Source organism: Anomaloglossus baeobatrachus, chromosome 3, assembly GCF_048569485.1.
Source record: "Anomaloglossus baeobatrachus isolate aAnoBae1 chromosome 3, aAnoBae1.hap1, whole genome shotgun sequence".
In the NCBI taxonomy this organism is placed as follows: domain Eukaryota; kingdom Metazoa; phylum Chordata; class Amphibia; order Anura; family Aromobatidae; genus Anomaloglossus; species Anomaloglossus baeobatrachus.
Genome location: NC_134355.1, coordinates 427,434,168 through 427,446,973, shown reverse-complemented (window position 1 = coordinate 427,446,973; position 12,806 = coordinate 427,434,168). Strand labels below are relative to the sequence as shown.

The 12,806-nt window shown below is 50.2% G+C and overlaps 1 protein-coding gene across 1 annotated transcript in view; it reads right to left on the bottom strand.

Moving 5' to 3' along the window:
* ABCC5 (ATP binding cassette subfamily C member 5) overlaps positions 1-12,806 on the bottom strand; it is a 209,198-nt gene that overhangs the window by 73,945 nt on the left and 122,447 nt on the right. The window contains exons 15-16 of the mRNA XM_075340366.1: positions 7,873-8,076; positions 7,608-7,751 (exon numbers count right to left, since the gene is read on the bottom strand). Of these exons, the coding sequence (XP_075196481.1) occupies positions 7,608-7,751; positions 7,873-8,076 (348 nt within the window). The remainder of the gene's footprint in view (positions 1-7,607; positions 7,752-7,872; positions 8,077-12,806) is intronic.

Here is a 12,806-nt window from a genome sequence, read left to right as displayed (position 1 = left end):
GAGCGGCGGTTGGGCGGCGCTGCAGCGTCCCCCTGCATGACTGACATGCAGGGGAACGAAACGAAAACTAGGCCGCGGCTGAAGCCGGGGCCTAGAGTTATGCATGCGGCCGAAAATCAGGCATCATCGGCGCGGTACACAGTAAAAACCGTGGAACCGGCCGGAAACACAGTAAAAGCAGCATTATCAAAGTCAACCACTGTCCCCCCAATAAAGTGCCCCACATTGCAGAAGGACCCTCTGAATAACGTCTCTATACTTAGCTTTGAGACGCAGGGTCCAGTCCCTGGTGGGGTGGGGGTCCAGTGCTCCGTCCAGCAGGGTCCTGCCAAAGGGCTGCGGATGGAGGCCGGTCTCCTGCAAGGCAGTGAGAACCGTGTTGGCTCTAACTTCAAGCCAGAGCCCCTAAGGGATGGTGAAGGAGCGCGGCATGAAGGGCTCTTGCCCTGAATCAACCTTAACAGCACCGCCGCCAGGGGGGTGTGAAGGGACATGCCGGGGGTCCAGTGGACCCGCTTTTCTTCCAAATCTGTAGAAAAAATGAAAAATCAAAAAAGGATGCATGTGTGTGTGTGATCCTCCTGACACAAAGCATGAAACTGGCTAGGTCTGGCTAGCAGGGGGTGTATATGCTAGGAGGGAGGAGCTACACGTTTTGAGTGTAGTAACTTTGTGTGTCCTCCGGAGGCAGTAGCTATACACCCATGGTCTGGGTCTCCCATAGGAACGATAAAGAAAGATCCCTTTAAATTGCAGACATATGACAAAGATACAATGGTTGTGTGACTCCAGAGGTTTGTTTTTTTTTAAATCACTGCTTGAGTGGTGCTTTAAATCTAAGTCCCTTGCTCCCTGTATTATACTCACCCTCTGGAGACTTCACCTTTTTTCGGCATCACTCCGGTCCCACGGCGCCATGTTGTGCCCATGACTTCTGACTGACCAGAAGTCAGAAGTTACATCACAAGCTCTCAACACAAGGCTACGAGAACCAAAAGGAGGCATTCACACACTTGTATTGAGTTGTGACCTCCCGCGCCCACCATGAAACACTGGAGACCAACAGGAGCAGCACGAATAACACAAGACGTCGGAGGGTGAGCATAATACATGGGGCAGGGGACTTCAATATAAAGCACCACTCTAGCACTGCAATAAAAAAAATATGCTGGAGTGGTGCTTTAAGTAGAGTGACAATTCTAGGAGTACGGCACCATCTTACAGTAAATTTTATTACTATTATTTTATATAATGCCACCTTTCGCATAGTGAAAACTATTTTTGTCCACTACGGATTTGTCAGTAAATGCAGAACACTGTGCAAGATAAAAGGAGTCACTGAAAGAAGGGAATTTTGTTTACTTACCGTAAATTCCTTTTCTTCTAGCTCCAATTGGGAGACCCAGACAATTGGGTGTATAGCTATGCCTCCGGAGGCAACACAAAGTATTACACTAAAAGTGTAAAGCCCCTCCCCTTCTGCCTATACACCCCCCCGTGCTCACGGGCTCCTCAGTTTTGGTGCAAAAGCAAGAAGGAGGAAAAAATTATAATTGGTTTAAAGTAACTTCAATCCGAAGGAATATCGGAGAACTGAAACCATTCAACATGAACAACATGTGTACACAAAAAACAGGGGCGGGTGCTGGGTCTCCCAATTGGAGCTAGAAGAAAAGGAATTTACGGTAAGTAAACAAAATTCCCTTCTTCTTTGTCGCTCCATTGGGAGACCCAGACAATTGGGACGTCCAAAAGCAGTCCCTGGGTGGGTAAATAATACCTCATAATAGAGCCGTAACCGGCTCCGTCCTACAGGTGGGCAACCGCCGCCTGAAGGACTCGCCTACCTAGGCTGGCATCTGCCGAAGCATAGGTATGCACCTGATAGTGTTTCGTGAAAGTGTGCAGGCTCGACCAGGTAGCCGCCTGACACACCTGCTGAGCCGTAGCCTGGTGCCGCAATGCCCAGGACGCTCCCACGGCCCTGGTAGAATGGGCCTTCAGCCCTGAGGGAACCGGAAGCCCGGAGGAACGATAAGCCTCGAGAATTGGTTCCTTGATCCACCGAGCCAGGGTTGACTTGGAAGCTTGTGTCCCTTTACGCTGGCCAGCGACAAGGACAAAGAGTGCATCCGAGCGGCGCAGGGGCGCCGTACGAGAAATGTAGAATCTGAGTGCTCTCACCAGATCTAACAAGTGCAAATCCTTTTCACATTGGTGAACTGGATGAGGACAAAAAGAGGGTAAGGAGATATCCTGATTGAGATGAAAGGGGGATACCACCTTAGGGAGAAATTCCGGAACCGGACGCAGCACCACCTTGTCCTGGTGAAACACCAGGAAGGGGGCTTTGCATGACAGCGCTGCTAGCTCAGACACTCTCCGAAGCGAAGTGACTGCTACTAGGAAAACCACTTTCTGCGAAAGGCGTGAGAGAGAGATATCCCTCATTGGCTCGAACGGTGGTTTCTGAAGAACCATCAGCATCCTGTTCAGATCCCAGGGTTCTAACGGACGCTTGTAAGGAGGTACGATGTGACAAACCCCCTGCAGGAACGTGTGAACCTGTGGAAGTCTGGCTAGGCGCTTCTGAAAAAAGACAGAGAGCGCAGAGACTTGTCCCTTAAGGGAGCCTAGTGACAAACCCTTTTCTAATCCGGATTGAAGGAAGGACAGAAAAGTGGGCAAGGTAAACGGCCAGGGAGAAACACCCTGAGCAGAGCACCACGACAGGAATATTTTCCACGTCCTGTGGTAGATCTTGGCGGACGTTGGTTTCCTAGCCTGTCTCATGGTGGCAATGACCTCTTGAGATAATCCTGAAGACGCTAGGATCCAGGACTCAATGGCCACACAGTCAGGTTCAGGGCCGCAGAATTCAGATGGAAAAACGGCCCTTGAGACAGCAAGTCTGGTCGGTCTGGTAGTACCCACGGTTGGCCGACCGTGAGATGCCACAGATCCGGGTACCACGACCTCCTCGGCCAGTCTGGAGCGACGAGGATGGCGCGGCGGCAGTCGGCCCTGATCTTGCGTAACACTCTGGGCAACAGTGCCAGAGGAGGAAACACATAAGGGAGTTGAAACTGCGACCAATCCTGAACTAAGGCGTCTGCCGCCAGAGCTCTGTGATCTTGAGACCGTGCCATGAACGTCGGGACCTTGTTGTTGTGCCGGGACGCCATTAGGTCGACATCCGGCATGCCCCAGCGGCAACAGATCTCCTGAAACACGTCCGGGTGAAGGGACCATTCCCCTGCATCCATGCCCTGGCGACTGAGAAAGTCTGCTTCCCAGTTTTCTACGCCCGGGATGTGAACTGCGGATATGGTCGAGGCTGTGGCTTCCACCCACAGCAGAATCCGCCGAACTTCCTGGAAGGCTTGCCGACTGCGTGTCCCGCCTTGGTGGTTGATGTATGCCACCGCTGTGGAGTTGTCCGACTGAATTCGGATCTGTTTGCCTTCCAGCCACGGCTGGAACGCTTTTAGGGCAAGATACACTGCCCTTATCTCCAGAACATTGATCTGAAGGGAGGACTCTGTCTGAGTCCAAGTCCCCTGAGCCTGTGGTGGAGAAAGACCGCTCCCCACCCTGACAGGCTCGCGTCCGTCGTGACCACAGCCCAGGATGGGGGGCAGGAAGGATTTCCCCTCCGACAGAGAAGTGGGAAGAAGCCACCACTGAAGGGAAGCTTTGGCTGCCCGAGAAAGGGAGACGTTCCTGTCGAGGTACGTCGACTTCCTGTCCCATTTGCGGAGAATGTCCCATTGAAGTGGGCGCAGATGAAACTGCGCAAAAGGAACTGCCTTCATTGCTGCCACCATCTTCCCTAGGAAGTGCATGAGGCGCCTCAGGGGGTGTGACTGACCATGAAGGAGAGATTGCACCCCTGTCTGTAGTGAACGCAGTTTGTTCAGCGGAAGCTTCACTATCGCTGAGAGAGTATGAAACTCCATGCCAAGATATGTCAGTGATTGGGCCGGTGTCAGATTTGACTTTGGAAAATTGATGATCCACCCGAAACTCTGGAGAGTTTCCAGAGCAATGTTCAGGCTGTGTTGGCATGCCCCTTGAGAGGGTGCCTTGACAAGTAGATCGTCTAAGTAAGGGATCACCGAGTGTCCCTGAGAGTGTAGGATTGCCACCACTGTTGCCATGACCTTGGTGAAGACCCGTGGGGCTGTTGCCAGGCCAAAAGGTAGTGCCACGAACTGAAGGTGTTCGTCCCCTATGGCGAAGCGCAGGAAGCGCTGATGCTCTGGTGCAATCGGTACGTGGAGATAAGCATCTTTGATGTCGATTGATGCCAGGAAATCTCCTTGGGACATTGAGGCGATGACGGAGCGGAGCGATTCCATCCGGAACCGCCTGGTTTTCACATGCTTGTTGAGCAGCTTTAGGTCCAGAACGGGACGGAAGGATCCGTTCTTTTTTTGGCACCACGAACAAGTTGGAGTAAAAACCGTGACCCCGTTGCTGAAGAGGAACCGGGATCACCACTCCTTCCTCCTTCAGGGTGCCCACCGCCTGCATAAGAGCCTCGGCTCTGTCGGGGGGTGCGGATGTTCTGAAGAAACGAGTCGGAGGACGAGAGTTGAACTCTATCCTGTAACCGTGAGATAGAATGTCTCTCACCCATCGGTCTTTTACTTGTGGCAGCCAGGCGTCGCAAAAGCGGGAGAGCCTGCCACCGACCGAGGATGCGGTTTGAGGAGGCCGAAAGTCATGCGGAGGCCGCTTTGGGAGCGGTTCCTCCGGCGGTCTTCTTAGGACGTGACTTAGACCGCCATGAATCGGAGTTCCTCTGATCTTTCTGAGGCCTTTTGGACGAGGAAAATTGAGATCTGCCCGCGGTCCGAAAGGACCGAAACCTCGATTGTACCTTCCGTGGTTGAGGTCTGTTTGGTTTGGACTGGGGTAAGGATGAATCCTTTCCCTTGGATTGTTTAATGATTTCATCCAATCGCTCACCAAACAAGCGGTCGCCAGCCAATGGCAAACCGGTTAAGAACTTTTTGGAAGCAGAGTCTGCCTTCCATTCACGTAGCCACATGGCCCTGCGGAGTACCACCGAGTTGGCGGATGCCACCGCCGTACGGCTCGCAGAGTCCAGGATAGCATTAATGGCGTAGGACGCAAACGCCGACGCCTGATTGGTTAAGGGACACCACTTGCGGGGTAGATGTACGTGTTACTGCATTAATCTGCGCCTGACAAGCTGAGATAGCTTGGAGTGCCCATACGGCAGCGAATGCTGGGGCAAAAGACGCGCCTATAGCTTCATAGATGGATTTCAACCATAGTTCCATCTGTCTGTCAGTGGCATCTTTGAGTGAAGCCCCATCTTCCACTGCAACTATGGATCTAGCCGCCAGTCTGGAGATTGGAGGATCCACCTTAGGACACTGAGTCCAGCCCTTGACAACCTCGGGGGGGAAGGGATAACGTGTGTCCTTAAGACGCTTGGAAAAACGCTTGTCTGGACAGTCTCGGTTTTTCTGGATTGCCTCTCTGAAGTCAGAGTGATCCAGAAACATATTTAATGTACGCTTTGGAAACCTGAAACGGAATTTCTCCTGAGAAGCAGACTCCTCAATTGTAGGAGCTGGGGGAGAAATATCCAACACCTGATTGATGGTCGCTATAAGGTCATTCACTACTGCGTCACCTTCAGGCTTATCTAGGTTGAGAGCGGCTTCAGGATCAGAATCCTGATCTGATACCTCCGCTTCATCCTCCAGAGAGTCCCCCTGCTGGGACCCTGAACAGTGTGATGAGGTGGAGGGAATTTCCCAGCGACCCCGCTTGGTCGGCCTGGGACTGCGGTCCGTGTCAGAGACCTCACCCTGGGACCTATGGGATACCCCAGGGGCACTTTGCTGTTCCAATTGAGGGGGACCAGGGGTCAAGGATTGGATAGAGCCCGGGGCCTGAATCACCGGTCTGGACTGCAATGCTTCCAGTATTTTAGCAGACCATTTATCCATAGTCTCAGACAGTTTGTCAGCAAAGGCTGCAAACTCCGTCTCTGTCACCTGGACAGTGGTAGCAGGTGGATCCACCTGGGCCACCAGTCGCAGAGGCTCCGGCTGAGTAAGTGCCACAGGGGCCGAGCATTGCACACAATGAGGGTCAGTGGAACCTGCCGGAAGTACAGCTGTACATGAGGTACAAGTTGCAAAGTACGCCTGTGCTTTGGCACCCTTGCTTTTTGCAGATGACATGTTGTCTCCTCTGAGAACAACCAAGAGGGTATATAGCCAAAAATCAACAGAGCGACCGTACAGTGCAATGTATAGCCTATAAATATATATACACTTCGGTACTCAGTGGGGCCAGCACCATAGGTGCTGCTTACCGACCGCTCAAAGCAGTTGTGTGGTCACCGGATTCCCTGCCTGGGTCTCCCTGTGTTGTCTCTCCTCTCCAGCGTCTGAATCGCTGACAGGAATGGCTGCCGGCGTTCTGTGGGGGAGGAGGAGATCGTGGGCGTGCCCAAGAAAAGTGCGGGAATCCAGTGCCCCACTGTACTGAGTGAGGGGGGAGGAGGATACTAATGTATGCTCCAGCCCTCCGCTGACGATCCGTGCAGCGTCCCGCCCCTTCCCTGACTGGCAGGCCTGTGGGCGGGAATAAACGACACTAGGCCGCAGAAGCCGGGGACTAAAGTTATAAGCGCGGCCGGCAATAAGCGCGGCCGCGCGGTAGTCCCCCGGCTCACAAACACACCAGCAGTGCTGGAAAGTGTCTGGCACAAGCGCTCCATGTCCGGCGCACTAACACACCCAGCCGTGCTGGAAAGTGTCTGGCACAAGCGCTCCATGTCCGGCGCACTAACACACCCAGCAGTGCTGTAATGTGTCTGGCACCAGCGCTCCATGCGCGGTCCCCACGGGACACAGAGTACCTCATAGTAGCAGGGCCTTGTCCCTGACGTTACTCAGCTCCTATCCTGCAGATTCCCAGGGGCTGCGGAGGGAGCACGGTCCAGTGCCTAGAGACCGATCCTGGATCCCACTTCACCCAGAGCCCTAAGGGATGGGGAAGGAAAACAGCATGTGGCTCCTGCCTGTGTACCCGCAATGGGTACCTCAACCTTAACAACACCGCCGACAAAGTGGGGTGAGAAGGGAGCATGCTGGGGGCCCTGTTATGGGCCCTCTTTTCTTCCATCCGACCTGGTCAGCAGCTGCTGCCGACCAAGCTGTGGAGCTATGCGTGGATGTCTGCCTCCTTCGCACAAAGCATAAAAAACTGAGGAGCCCGTGAGCACGGGGGGGTGTATAGGCAGAAGGGGAGGGGCTTTACACTTTTAGTGTAATACTTTGTGTGGCCTCCGGAGGCATAGCTATACACCCAATTGTCTGGGTCTCCCAATGGAGCGACAAAGAAACACATCATCTTGTGTAGGAAGGAGAACACATAACAAAATCAATCTTTATTAAAAGATTAAATTTGTGGGGAAAATCAGACGGCTCTTGATGTTACGCATAAAAACACAAAAAGGCTGTTTCCAACTTCATCAACCTAATAAAAGCTTGGTCTTCTGGCTTCAAAGTACAAAAAAATATAACCAAAAAGTAGTTATAACGATGAAAACTTACCTCAATATGAGGTGCTTCCCCAAGTTGAAAGTTGTTAAAAATTGTAGCATATTCTCCATTTAGCTTCATAAGATCCTCATGTGTCCCTCTTTCTGTGATGCATCCTTCCTTCATGTAAATCACTTCATCACAGTCCACAAGGTACTGGAGGTAGAAAGTATTAAAGAGGGCATAGAATGACAGAAGGTGTGTCACATCTGACCATGTGTGCAGGCTATGTCACCCTGGCACCATTCTTAGCGCCTCCCGTGGCTCTAACCATTACCTGAAGTTGGTGGGTGATAAACAAAATAGTTTTAGATTTCATGTGCTTTTTGATGGCACTGTTGAAGATGTGATTGCCTACATGGGCATCTAAGGCACTGAGGGGATCATCCAGCATGTAAATGCTGCGGTCACTGTACAGGGCTCTTGCCAGACTGATTCTTTGCCTCTGACCACCACTCAAATTAGCTCCACGTTCCCCAATCTACAAGAAAAAAGTGCACCACAATTATCAGTAACTTATGCCCCCCATACAATCACTCTTTTGACAAAAAGAAAAAACTCTATTTATTCAAATTAAAAAAAACAAAAGAAAAGTTAAAATAACATGTTGTATACGCATACTGAAATTTTCAGAAATTAGACACCTGACATAAAATCCTCCCAGCACGTCACAATTATCGATGACTACATGACATTTTGCATCAAATCTTAACTTTTTTTGTAGTAAGTGCATAAATATTCATGCCTGTGGCTAAAAATACGTAATTACTTATCGGTAATGTGTTTTTTCTGAACCCATGACGACACCACGAAATAAGGGTGCCGTCATAGGGTGAGGGAAAAATACGTAATTACTTACCGGTAATGTGTTTTTTCTGAACCCATGACGGCACCACGAAATAAGGGTGCCGTCATAGGGTGAGGGAAAAATACGTAATTACTTACCGGTAATGTGTTTTTTCCGAACCCATGACGGCACCACGAAATAAGGGTGCCGTCATAGGGTGAGGGAAAAATACGTAATTACTTACCGGTAATGTGTTTTTTCCGAACCCATGACGGCACCCTTATTTCGTGGTGCCGTCATAGGGTGAGGGAAAAAATCTGACCTAAGCAGAGCCTCTGACATACTCCTTATAAAACAGATCAACATGTCACTTATGCCTTACTCCACATGATCAAATCTTTACATATTCCCAGAGGTGAAGAAATCAAAAATCTTTCCTTGACAAGCTAAAATTAATTCATCAAATAACTTCACTGTGGGAACCAGGGCTGTGGAGTCGGAGTCGGAGTCGTGGAGTCTGAGTCGGAGCTCATTTTGGTGGAGTCGGAGTCGGAGTCGGTATAAAATGCACCGACTCCGACTCCTAAAATATATAATAAATTGGGGACAGGAGTGCAATGCAGAATGTGCTGAATATTTTACTAAATAATAACATTTAGTATAATGCTTATATTTAAGTGAAAAATTTATTGTAGTACAATGTGAACATCAGACATTTAATTGTTTTTATGATACAATAATCAAGATATTTGGATAGAACATAAAATATTTATTGGAATACAACTTTAGAACACAAAAAACTAATAAATTGTAAATATGTAATATATATATATATATATATATATATATATATATATATATATATATATATATGTATACAGTGTATATACACACAAGATATATATGTAATCTACTGTATATTACATAGTGTATTACATATTTACAATTTATTACAGTTTTTTGTGTTCTAAAGTTGTATTCCAATAAATATATTTTATGTTCTATCCAAATATCTTGATTATTGTATCATAAAAATTATTAAATGTCTGATGTTCACATACACATGTTCATGTACTACAATAAATTTTTCACCTAACTATAAGCAATATATGTAGGAGTCGGAGTCGGAGCCGGAGTCGGAGTCGGAGCCGGAGTCGGAGTCGGTGCAAGAGAATTTGAGGAGTCGGAGTCGGAGTCGGAGTCGAAGGTTTGGCTTACCGACTCCACAGCCCTGGTGGGAACTAACCCCTACATTTCTGCATTTTAACACTTTCCCCCTCTGCATTAGAAGCCTCAGCATTGTATTTGTGTGTGTAATGCCTTCTCCTCCCTCCAACGTCTCGTCCTTCACTCTCAATGTGGGTAGTATGTAATACCGTCACTGAAGACAGATTCATAGACAGATGTATACATTTTTTGAGAAAGTCAGAAGTGCAAGGAAAGAAATGACCAGTAAGTCCTGGAGAAAGAGTCCTTTTTCTCTATCAAGATATATTATAAAAGTTTATTTTCTTGGCTGGTACTATCAATTGATAAAACTAATATATATCATATATACTAGAGTATAAGCAAACCCGAGTATAAGTTGAGGCCCCTAATTTTACCAACTTATTGACTTGAGTATAAGCCTAGGGTGGGAAATGCAGCAGCTACTGGTAAATTGCAAAAATAAAAATATATACAAGAAAAAAAGAGAATTTTGTTACTTACCGTAAATTCTTTTTCTTATAGTTCCGTATTGGGAGACCCAGACCATGGGTGTTTAGCTTCTGCCTCCGGAGGACACACAAAGTACTACACTTAAAAGTGTAGCTCCTCCCTCTGAGCTTATACACCCCCTGGTAGCCAGTCCTAGCCAGTTTAGTGCAAAAGCTGAAGGAGAATAGCCACCCACAAGTAGAACAGAGTAAGAACCGGAACAACCGGAGACTCTGTCCACGACAACAGCCGGTGATAACACACGGAACAAGAAAATTGCCAACAGGCAACAGGGAGGGAGCTGGGTCTCCCAATACGGAACTATAAGAAAAAGAATTTACGGTAAGTAACAAAATTCTCTTTTTCTTTATCGTTCCTTTGGGAGACCCAGACCATGGGACGTTCCAAAGCTGTCCCTGGGTGGGAATAAACAGAAAAAACTAAGAAGTAGGCGGAGCCTAACTTCACAAGTGGGCGACAGCCGCCTGAAGGATGCGTCTGCCCAAGCTCGCATCTGCCGAAGCATGAGCATGCACTTGGTAGTGCTTCGAAAAGGTATGCAGGCTAGTCCAAGTGGCAGCCTGACAGACTTGTTGAGCCGTAGCCTGGTGCCTAAAAGCCCAAGAGGCACCGACAGCTCTGGTCGAGTGTGCTTTGATCCCCGGCGGGGGAGGCACCTGAGTACTCTGGTAGGCGTCCGAAATGGTCGATCTAATCCAACGGGCCAAGGTCGGCTTAGAAGCAGAGAGACCCTTGCGCCGCCCTGTGGTTAGCACAAAAAGAGAGGTGCACTGCCTAAGCGCAGCGGTGCGAGACACATAAATCCGGAGAGCACGCACCAGATCTAGAGTATGCAGTGCTTTCTCAAAGCGATGAACAGGGGCCGGACAGAAGGAAGGCAAGGAAATATCCTAGTTAAGGTGGAAGGGAGAGACCACCTTAGGAAGAAAGTCCGGGGGCGGACGGAGAACTACCTTGTTTTGGTGAAAAACCAAAAAAGGTGACTCCGAGGAGAGCGCAGTCAAATCAGAGACTCTCCTGAGAGAAGTTATGGCAACTAGAAAGGCCACCTTTTGAGAAAGACGATACAAAGAAACCTCCCTAAGGGGCTCGAAAGGGGGTTTCTGCAATACCGTGAGGACCAAGTTAAGGTCCCAGGGATCCAAGGGCCGCCGATAAGGCAGAATGATGTGAGACGCACCTTGCATGAAGGTGCGGACCTGAGCCAGCCGGGCGAGATGCCGCTGGAACAGCACTGATAGAGCTGAGACTTGTCCCTTGAGAGAGTTGAGGGACAGTCCTAGCTGCAGACCGGACTGTAAAAAAGACAGAAGGGTCGGCAACGAGAATGGCCAAGGAGAATGGCCGGAAGAGCGACACCAGGACAGGAAAATTTTCCAAGTCCTGTGATAGATCTTGACGGAGGAAGACTTACGGGCCTGAGTCATAGTGGAGATGACTTCAGGAGGAATACCAGAAGCCGTCAAAATCCAGGACTCAGGAGCCACGCCGTCAATTTGAGTGCCGCAGAATTCGGGCGGAAAAACGGACCTTGCGAGAGAAGGTCTGGACGGTCCGGAAGATGCCACGGCATCTCCGCGGACAGTTGGAGCAGGTCCGGATACCAAGCTCGCCTGGGCCAGTCCGGTGCAATGAGGATGACTCGACGGCCCTCCATTCTGATCTTGCGCAGGACTCTGGGCAAGAGAGCTAGAGGGGGAAACACGTAGGACAGACGAAACTGGGACCAGTCTTGAACCAGAGCGTCCGCGGCGAAGGCCTGAGGATCGTGGGAGCGAGCCACGTAAACCGGAACCTTGTTGTTGTGACAGGATGCCATTAGGTCCACGTCCGGAGTGCCCCACTTGCGGCAGATTGACTGAAACACTGCCGGGTGCAGGGACCACTCGCCACCGTCCACGGATTGACGGCTGAGATAATCTGCCTCCCAGTTTTCTACGCCAGGGATGTGGACTGCGGATATGGTGGACTTGGAGTCCTCCGCCCATTGAAGAATGCGTTGGACCTCCAACATTGCCAGGCGGCTGCGTGTCCCGCCTTGGTGATTGATGTAGGCAACCGCTGTCGCGTTGTCTGACTGGACTCGAATGTGCCTGCCCGCCAACAGGTGGTGAAAGGCTAGGAGAGCTAGAAGCACAGCTCTGGTTTCCAGCACATTGATTGAAAGGGCTGACTCGGACGGAGTCCAAGTGCCCTGTGCTCTGTGGTGGAGATGTACCGCTCCCCAGCTGGATAGGCTGGCATCCGTGGTGAGAATCACCCAGGACGGAGTCAGGAAGGAGCGCCCTTGGGACAGGGAGAGGGGTCGAAGCCACCACTGAAGAGAGCTCCTGGTCCGTGGCAACAGAGCCACTAACCTCTGTAAGGAGGAAGGCCGCTTGTCCCAACAGCGGAGAATGTCCAGCTGCAGAGCACGCAGATGGAACTGGGCAAAGGGAACCGCCTCAATGGAGGCCACCATTTGACCCAGCACCTACATCAGGCGCCTGAGGGAATAACGGCAGGGCCTCAGGAGAGAGCGCACCGCTAGCCGGAGAGACTGCTGTTTGATTAAGGGCAACTTCACAAGTGCCGGCAAAGTCTCGAACTGCATCCCTAGGTACGTGAGACTCTGGGTCGGAGTCAGAGGGGATTTGGGAAGATTGACAATCCACCCGAATTGGGCTAGGGTGGCGAGTGTGAGCGAAACACTCCGCTGACAGTCT